The sequence below is a fragment of the Solanum dulcamara genome, chromosome 9, assembly GCF_947179165.1.
Source record: "Solanum dulcamara chromosome 9, daSolDulc1.2, whole genome shotgun sequence".
NCBI classification, from domain to species: Eukaryota; Viridiplantae; Streptophyta; class Magnoliopsida; order Solanales; family Solanaceae; genus Solanum; species Solanum dulcamara.
The window spans coordinates 8,722,643-8,732,704 of NC_077245.1; the positions used below are offsets into that span (position 1 = coordinate 8,722,643).

At 35.9% G+C, this 10,062-nt stretch overlaps 1 protein-coding gene across 1 annotated transcript; it reads right to left on the reverse strand.

The window, feature by feature from the left end:
• Window positions 1-1,107: 1,107 nt before the first annotated feature.
• Window positions 1,108-4,623, reverse strand: LOC129902058 (phospho-2-dehydro-3-deoxyheptonate aldolase 1, chloroplastic). The gene is made up of 5 exons (XM_055977082.1): window positions 3,947-4,623; window positions 3,234-3,511; window positions 2,671-2,947; window positions 2,333-2,578; window positions 1,108-1,559 (listed from the first exon to the last, which is right to left on the reverse strand). The coding sequence occupies exons 1-5, from the start codon at window positions 4,511-4,513 to the stop codon at window positions 1,302-1,304; spliced, it is 1,626 nt and encodes a 541-aa protein (XP_055833057.1). The 5' UTR covers window positions 4,514-4,623; the 3' UTR covers window positions 1,108-1,301.
• Window positions 4,624-10,062: the final 5,439 nt, after the last annotated feature.

Sequence of the window (10,062 nt, forward strand, 5' to 3'; positions counted from 1 at the left end):
ATGGTACGCATAGATATTTATTCCATGTGTGGGGGTGTAGGTGTCTCATGTGTTTTTAATGCTTAAATATATAGAGATTCGGGGATGTGTTTGTGTATCCGCTTATAAATGTTGTTTTGTATTTCTTCCGTTAATTTTTACTTGTCTATCTATGTTGAATTTTGTACGCTTCTTAAAAAATAATGATTAATATAAATATTCTATCATAATAGTTATAGTAATTAATATATAATTTTCGGTCTTTAGAAATAATTTAAAAAATAAATTATTAATGTTGAGAATAAAAAAATATATATAATTATTTTTCTTGATATATTAAAAATAATAAAAATCTATTTTTTAAATACCGAACAAGTAAAAATAAACAGGGAAAAAATTACATATATAGGAAACAGTAAAATTGGGTCCGATAAAACCATTCCTTGATCATTTTGTATCTTAAATCTTTGAGGAGGAGAAAAAGATAAAGTATACTATTGAGTGGAAATGGGAAAAGACGAACATAGTGTTTTTGACAATGACCACTTGATATTTGTAAGATTTCTTTTTCCTTTTCCCTAAAAATTGTCTAAATACTAATGTCTGATTATACTCGGAAAATAAAGAAAAAGACAACCTTAGCAGTAGTACTTTTGTTTGTGTTGAAACTAAAATTTTCCTAATATTGTTTTGTATTTGATATAAGAGATCTTACGCTTAAATTAATGAACTTTTTGCGTTAATGTCGAATTGAATAGGTATTCTAATAGTAGCATTAACTCCTCAACGTGTTCGCATATAATTGTAATAAACATTATTATTCCAAATAACTTACAGGAATGTTGCAAAGATGGTAAACATGTAAGGAATATGTGGAAAAAATCTACGGTTTAACATAGAAAATAGGTTAATACCTACTATATATTAGTATATCAATATAAAACATGTTTGATAAAGTGGTAGGTGGCCGAATCCAATATACTTGAAAGGCATATTCTTATTTGATCTACCAAACCTACCAACAAAAATAGAAAAAATGTCACTTAGAAAAACTGGATAATTATGACAGAAACATCTCGTTGCCTTTGAACATATTGCTGTCAAATAAAAATAAATTTAAAACATATATAGAGTAACTCCCTTGCTTTATTGCTTAGTCTCACCAAACTCGTTACATTAAAACAATTTCAGTATGCACGTACGGCAAACATAACACATCCTCCAAATTGGATTTAAGAAAATATATTTTTTCATACAACCATTCATAATATAAGTAAAGAAGTAAATTTAAAAAAAGGTAGCATTTGAACATGTCCAAATATCTATTGACCTAACAGGCTTTGTGATCCGAGCCTCCTTTTCCTCAAACGTTCTGCGATAATGAATGAGAGCTCAAGGGATTGAGATGCGTTGAGCCTGGGATCACAGTGGGTGTGGTAACGTGAGCTCAGATCATCAAAGGTCACAGTTCTTGATCCACCAATGCATTCTGTGACGTTTTGGCCTGTCATCTCCAGGTGAACTCCTCCTGGGTGGCTTCCTTCTTGCTCATGAACATCAAAGAATGCTCTTACTTCAGCCTGTTGCAAGAAAGACTCATGTGAGATATGTGCTTTGTTTTATGATGTACCGTATTCAACACTGTAACATCGGACCTCAAACTTCCAATCAATTTTTTGTGGGGACATAGCAATGAAAGAGCTTTTCATTTAAAAGAAAAATTGGGGCACGAAAGAGACACACAACTACCAAACCTACTAAAGTAGTTGCATACATTATCCATTCCTACCAACCCACCATGCTCACTTTTCTTGGTCATGATCTTGCCAAGAAACAACTACACTACTTCCTATCAGCTACCCATGTTCTCATCATTGACGGTCCACTGGTCCATTTTGTATCACAATGAAAAAACCTTATTAAATGACTCCTAATTTTTAGTCTAGACCCACATGTGGAATTACAAAATTTTTAGTCTAGACCCCACATGTGGAATTACAAAGGTTATGTTGTTGTTGTTAGCTTTTAGTCCTAGTCTAGCATTCCATCTATGGTTGGAAGATCCATATCATTCAACTTATCAAATGATGAGAGTAGTTCAAGGGAATGGACCCATTGAGCAACCCCCAAGTGAAATGAATATAACATACTAGAACTTATACTTTGATTTTCTGTGTGACCCTTTAAATGAATTATGAAGGGCACCGCTTTATTGGGTGCAATTATTGATCAGTGTAGATGAACTATGCAGTATGAGTCACTTTGTTAATTATGCTTATCATGTTGAACTTACGAAAATTGATATTAGGATATAACAAATTAAGGTATTTCTGAAACTGGCACGAATACTTACCCTGATGGAATCAAAAGGTCGAGTTTTTAGGCCGCAAGGAGCTTTGATGGTATTTCCGTGCATAGGATCAGATACCCAAGTGACAATTTGTCCTGCTCTTCGGACTGCCCTGATAAGATGAGGAAGCTTAACCCTCATGTTTTCTGCTCCCATTCTGGTAATTATTGTAATCCTCCCAGCTTTGTTTTGAGGGTTCAAAATCTCAATGAGCTTGACCAACGCATTTGGGTCCATCTTGTCACTCACCTGCAACACAGTTTCGTAAGCACCCAAATTCAACATTCAAAAACAGAAAAAAGAGAAATTACAAAAGGTTTATAGTACAGCACTGCGGTCACCTTAATACCAAGAGGGTTGGCAATGCCTCTCAAGAACTCAACATGGGCTCCATCCAACTGCCTGGTTCTCTCTCCAACCCAAAGCATATGGGCAGAGCAATCATAGTAAAGGCCAGAAGTTGAATCCAACCGTGTTAGTGACTGCTCATAGGGCAAAAGTAAGCACTCATGAGATGTCCAGAACTCGGTGGTCTTCATAATAGGGTGGTCCATTGTAAGTCCAGCTGCTGACATGAAACCAAGGGCCTCATCCACTCTATTAGCTAGTTCACGGTACCTACCATGTCAAAAGTTGCATTAGTAACCCACAAAACTAACCACTCAACGAGAACTATCTTATATAGTAAATGGAGATCACTTATTAGCTAGTCCTGAATATCATGCACAAAAGAGCACCTTTTATAGCCATTATGGTACTAAGCTCTTTAGAATCTACAAAATATGTCACATAATAAATTTCTTTGCATTTATGGTGTATTTTGTAAATGATAGGAAAAAATCTGTGATTCCCTAGACAAATACATTTAGAGTGCATAATAAAAGTAATACAAGTTGGAGCATACCTATCACCCTGCTCACTATGTTCTGTGAAATCCAAGTTCCACTGTGTGACCCTCTGCATGGCAGCATATCCTCCAGTAGCGAAAGCCCTCAATAGATTCAAAGTAGCTGCAGATTGGCAATAAGCCCTGATCAGCCTCTGAGGGTCAGGAGTCCTGGATTTGACATCAAATGCATCTCCATTCACGTTGTCTCCCCTGTAACTTGGCAGCTTTACACCATCCTTCTCCTCAAACGAATCTGATCTCGGCTTTGCAAATTGCCCAGCCATTCTTCCAACCTATACCAAATTCCCAAGGAAGGATCTTGCTTAATACAGGCATATACTTGAACATGGATAGTCTTTAAAACATGGAAATCTAAAAATAAGTAAATTCTATAAACAGTGTACGATAATAACAGTTGATGCCAAGAATGCAAGATTAGATTCCTTTCCAGCAGGCTTTTAAATTCGATCCATATGCGGTAAAATTGTAAAAGGCTACTTACCATATATATTCATGTCAGCAATCCTACTTAATTTAAGTAACAATCCAATAGCCTAAAAAGTACATCTAAAGTTAAAGCTTACAGGAATAGGTACAATACCAAGCACAATAATACTAAAAATCAACAAACAAGCAAGAATCTAATAGAAAATTTTAAATAGGGTATACAATTAAAACACACAGACATACAAAAGCCAAAAATGGTAGAAGAGAAGAAAAAATTTAACCTTGATGACAGGCATCTGACCGCCAAACATGAGAACAGCACCCATTTGAAGAAGGATTCTGAAAGTATCCCTAATATTATTGGCATTGAATTCCTTGAAACTCTCGGCACAATCTCCTCCTTGTAGCAAAAACGCCCTTCCCATAGCAGCCTCACCAATGCGTTCTTCAAGGCTCCTAGCCTCACCAGCAAACACGATGGGAGGGAACTCATCGATCGTCTTGAGAACAGATCTAAGCTCCTCTTGATTTGGGTATTCAGGTAGCTGAAGGGCCTTCTTGGTTTTCCAGCTATCCACCGCCCATTCAGTTTTCGTCACAGCCGGAGCCGACGTGGCGGTGGCCGCCGGTGGAGAAGACTTGGAGGGCTTGTCGGAAACAATGGGGTTTTTGGAAGAATCAGAGGAATGAACGGCTGAGATGGGCTGAACAAATCTAACGGCTTTGGTTGAGTTGTTGGGGAAAGATGCATTCTTTAGAGGAGAAGATAAAAGGGGTTGATTTTGAACCAAAGATTTGTTGGGGAGAAGAGAGTTGGTAGTGGTAGAACTTGAAAGAGCCATTGACATTTTGTGACAAACACAAATGTGAATGTTTATGGAGTGTAATTTTCTTTTTTGGGCACCTTTTATTGAGAGTGAGGGATGACTGGATGGGTACCTGAAGAAGAGGGAGAAATGGAATGGGGTTTTATAAGGAGGTTTTTGTGTATGGGGAAGTGGTTGGAGGGAGGAAGGAGAGAATGGCACAAGTGGACAATTGTTAGGTAAAGGGTATTTTAGGTAACACACTTTACTCTATTTAAACTGGTAGAAAGTCTAAGTAGGGAAAATAAGGTAAAAGAGACCTTTGAGAGTTAAATGAAAGATAGGGGATTTGTATTTTTTTTTAATTTTTTTTATTATAAATTTTTAATTAGATGTTAATTATGAAGAGATGGGGTTGAATTAGAATATTTAAAAGTTTAGGGTAAAAATTAAAAAATCAAAAACTTTTAATAAAACCCTAATTTTCATTCATTTACTCCACTTTTTAAACTTTTCTCTATTTCCCTCTTCTCTTCTCTCTTCTGTTCTTCATTCCCCTCTTCTCTTCTCTCTTCTGTTCTTCATTTCCCTCTTCTCCTCTCTTCTCTTTTCTTCATTTTTTTAACGCTCTTTTTTTTTTCTTTCATCTTCTTCTTCATTAACTTCTTTACTTTTTTCCTTCTCTGTTTTTCCCTTTATGTTTAAACTTTTTGTGTTTCCATCTTCTTCTTCTTTGGATGTTTCATTCTCATTTTTTTCTTCACTTCGATTTGATTGTGAAAACTATATTAAAAAATTGATGAAAAGAGATGAGAACAGAAGAGAGGATATGTTGTAAATGTTTATATAAACATGAGTTGTTCAAGCAACCAAGAAGATATTTAAACAACCAAAAGTTGTTTAGTTCAAACAACCAGAAGATATTTAAACAACCCTAAATTGTTTAGTTCAAACAACAAAAGTTATTTAAACAACCAAAAAATATTTAAACAACCAAAAGTTGTTTAGTTCAAACAATCAGAAGATATTTAAACAACCCTAAGTTGTTTAGTTCAAACAACCAGAAGTTGTTTAAACAATCAAAAGTTGTTTAGTTCAAACAACCAGAAGATATTTAAACAACCCTAAGTTGTTTAGGTGTTTTTTACAACCCTCTTATATGTTGGACCTATTTGTAAATAACAAAACTTTGGGGTGTATAAAAATATTCTTTTTTAAATTAGCATAACTCATTAATCACTAATTATACTAGAGTCCCTTTTACCCAATTTTTAAAACTTGTGTCCTATATCCTCAAATAGATAACTCAAAAATCTCTTTTAATTAAAATCCCCGTCTAAGTACACCTACTTAAAAGTCTAATTATCATTTAAAATAAAATCAAACTTAACAAAAGAAAATACCATCGTACTAATAGGTGAGTATTTTCTTCTTGCCTTCTTGAGAAGCACTCACGTAGCTATTTACAAAATTTCATATCAATTATATGATAATAATTATTTACGTGTTCAAATCGATTTGAGGTTCGATCTCCTTCTTCTCCACCTTTTATACTCTAGACCCCCCTAGAAAAAATATTGAAAAAAAATAAAATTGGGTTGCCTTTCTTAAAAGAGACTGTCTTTTTCTGATCAAAAATCTTCTACTATTTCTAGTCGATTTCTCTATAACTGTCTTTCCTCTTTCTTTGATTCTGTTCACTCGTCTATATTTCATCCCAATAAATAATACTCTATGATTTTAAAAAAAATACCTGCATTAAAATTTAAAACATGACAAAAAAATGTACCAAATCAGCAAAAGGTTGCTTTGATAAAGCAGCTTAGGGAAACTTTAAGACAAGATATTGAGTCAAAGGTATGAAGGTACAATGATGCAGTCCAATCTAGTTTGAGGAGAAATAGGACTGTAAATATTGCAGCAAAAGAAAAGACATTCCACCAGTTTCTTGAGTAAGAAGCAGATGTTTAGGGAAAAAAGGGAGTCAAGTGCAAGTTGTTAAGGATCCTGGGATGACTCAAAAAGATAACTAGGTGATTCTGACGAGCATTTCTCAAACCAAGCAAAGATGATTCAAAAATAAAATTTAAAAAAAGCCCTACAATCGCTGCAATTAGAAGTTGATCTGGTGCCTTCCTCGGGGTATCAACAATTGGAGTACTTTGCATAAATTGCAGTGTCCAAGATAAAAAAAATCTAAGAGAAGAATCAATAAGGCGAATATTCTCGGAAAGAAAATTTTGATAGAAAAAACCTAAGGAAAATTTTGAACTTGAAATGTTGGATGGTACAAAATTAATGGGTGCAGAAATTACGCAATTGCTTCAACAGGAGAGTAAGGGTCCGTTTGATCATGCGATATGAAATTACGAGATGAAGTTAAAGTTGAAGTTTTGTTTAGACATGCGATTTGGATTTTTTATATTGTATGTTTTCTCATAAACATAAAAACCTCATAAGTTGTAAAACTATCAAAATTGTCCTAATTGTTTATAGAATCTTACCAAATAAGCAAAAATTTATAAAATCGATTATACATTATCACAAAGCTATTCTAAAAAAATACAACATTTATTGATTAAATCTTAATTAATTCAATAAAAAGATAAAATTGTACATAAGTTGTAGTGTTCAAGTTGTTAGTAGCTAAAAAAAATATTTTTGTAATTAATGTCAAAGACTAAAGTGATTAGTCTTCTCCACTCAATATAATAATGTAATTTTTTTATTATTAAACATTGGTTTGAATGAAGTAGTAATAAATTTGATCAAAAATAATGCATTTGGTGAATATAAATGGTAAACTAAGAATTGATATGAAGTAAAAATAAATTTTATATTGGAGAGAATAATTGTTATATGAGATATAAATGATTTTAAAAGTAATTATATGAATTATAAATTTTATTTACATATGATGGGGGAGGATCGGGGAGGAACAACCTAGGATTAGATGGAGGAGTTTGACCACGGCTAGTGCTCTAGAGATGAAAGAGAAATTGAAGGATATGGGGGCCTGGGATAGTAGTGGGGATGCGACCATTATGTGGGATAGGACGGCTAGTTGTATTAGGGTTGTAGCAAGGGAAGTGTTAGGAGTCTTGACAGGTAGTTGTAGTTGGCATCGAGGGGAATGGTGGTAGAATGTAGAAGTGTAAGGGAAGGTGGAAGCAAAGAAGATGACGTATGCGAAGTTGATAAAAAGCAAGGATGAGGTGGAGAAGTGGACGAATAGGGAACTTTATAAAATAGCGAGGAATGAGGCAAAGTCGACAGTTTCGACGGCAAAAACGGTAGCTTTTGAAAGCCTTTATGCTGAACTAGAAGAAAAAGACGGGGATAGAAAATTGTTCAGGCTAGCAAGGGCGCGGGGGAGAAGGGCACGCGATGTGGATCAAGTAAGGTGCATTAAGGATGAGCATGGAAAAGTATTGGTAGATGAGACTCGCATTAAATAGAGATGACAGTCATACTTCCATAAACTCTTGAATGAAGAAGGGGACAGAGACTTTGTATTGGGAGATTTGGAACATACAGGAAGGCGTAACGATTTTGGGTCTTGTAGGAATATTGAGGTTGAGGAGGTTAAGAGTGTTGTTCGGAGGATGTGCTGGGGAAGAGTGATCGGACCTGATGAGATTCTTGAGGAATTTTGAAAGAGCACGAGCTCGGTAGGTCTAGAGTGGCTGACTAGGTTATTTAATGTCATCTTTACGACGGTAACGATGCCTGACGAATGAAGGTCGAGCGTAATGATCCCTTTATACAAAAATAAAAGGGATATCCAGAGTTGCAACAACTATAGAGGTATCAAGCTACTAAGTCGTATTATGAAAGTGTGGTAAAGAGTGGTGGAGATGAGGGTGAGAAGAGGCATATCTATCTCAGAGAATCAGTTCGGATTTATGCCGAGACGTTCAACTACAGAAGTCATTCATCTTATGAGGAGACTGATAGAACAGTATAGGGAGAGGAAGAATGACTTGCATATGATATTCATCGACCTAGAAAAGGCTTACGATAAAGTCCCAAGAGAGATACTATGGAGATGTTTGGAGGCTAAAGGTGTACCTGTGGCGTATATTAAGGTGATCAAGGACATGTATGAGGGATCCAAAACCAGGATAAGGACAGTAGAAGTGGACTTAGAGCACTTCCTAGTTGTGATGGGGTTGCATCAAGGATCAACTCTTAGTCCATTTTTATTTGCCTTGATGATGGATGGATTGACGTGACAAATTCAAGGTAAGGTGCCATGGTGTATGCTTTTCGCGGACGACATAGTCCTGATCGATAAGACTCGTAGCAGAGTTAACGATAAGCTGGAGGATTGGAGACATACTGTGGAGTCTAAAGAGTTTAAGCTGAGTAGGACCAAGACATAGTACTTAGAGTGCAAGTTCAGTGAGACACCTCAGGCGTGGAAGTTAGGCTCGATGCCCAGGTCATCCAAAAAAAAGTAGTTTCAAGTATCTTGGGTCTATCATGCAAGGTAGCAGGGAGATTGATGATGATGTCACACATCTATTGGGGTAGGGTGGATGAAATGGAGGCTCGCTTCCGAAGTGTTATGTGACAAGAAGGTGCCACCACAACTTAAGGGCAAGTTCTACAAAGTGGTGGTTAGACCGGCTATGTTGTATGGGGCAGAGTGTTGGCCAGTTAAGATCTCTCACGTTCAAAAGATGAAAGTTGCCGAGATGAGAACGTTAAGATGGATGTATGTGCACACCAGGACCGATAGGATTAGAAATGAGGTTATTCGGGACAAGATGAGAGTGGCCTCGGTGGAAGATAAGATACGGGAAATGCGACTGGGATGGTTTGGGCATGTGAGGATGAGACACACAGATGCCCTAGTGCAGAGGTGTGAGAGGTTGGTTGTGGATGGTTTCAGAAGAGGTAGAGGTAGGCCGAAGAAATATTGGGGATAGGTGATTAGACAGGACGTGGCACAGTTACAGCTTACTGAGGATATGACCTTAGATAGAAGAGTGTGGAGAACCCACATTAAGGTAGAAGGCTAGTACAAGTCTCGTTATTCTTCCTTATTAGTCGGCGCATTAGCACATTATGATTTCTTGTGCTCTGATTTCTGTTATTATTTATTACTTTCTGTACTTTGATTACTCTATTTTATCTGTAAAGCTTCCATTATTTGCTTTCCAAATCGCTTTGAATTTTTTAGTATTATCTGACCTCTTTTTATGCTTTTTTTGAGCCGAGGGTCTTTCGAAAACAGTCGTCCTACCTTGATAGGAGTAAAGTTTGCGTACACTTTACCTTCCTCAGACCCCATGTTGTGGGATTTCACTGGGTTGTTCTTGTTGTTGTCTTTGTCCAATTTTTCATTAATTACAAAGAGATATTTATTCTTACTTTATTTCTTTTTCTCTCTCTTTTGTTTTTTCATTCCCGTCTTCATTTTTTTTTCATCACTTTATACCATCCTTCAAGCATCTTAACGCGTTTATTAAAGTAATAACCATCTCCTCCACCTTGAAGGATGGTTTAAAGTGATGAAAAAATAAAAATGAAGAAGGGAATGAAAAAACAAAAGAGAGAGAAAAAGAAATAAAGTAAGAATAAAT

Excerpts from the sequence above, each read along its gene's own strand:
- LOC129902058 (XM_055977082.1), bottom strand. The coding sequence starts at position 4,513 with ATGTCAATGGCTCTTTCAAGTTCTACCACTACCAACTCTCTTCTCCCC. Across the intron at positions 2,579-2,670 it reads CCAACCCTCTTGGTATTAAG|GTGAGTGACAAGATGGACCC; the intron begins GTGACCGCAGTG and ends ACTGTGTTGCAG. Across the intron at positions 1,560-2,332 it reads GACCTTTTGATTCCATCAGG|GCTGAAGTAAGAGCATTCTT; the intron begins GTAAGTATTCGT and ends TTCTTGCAACAG.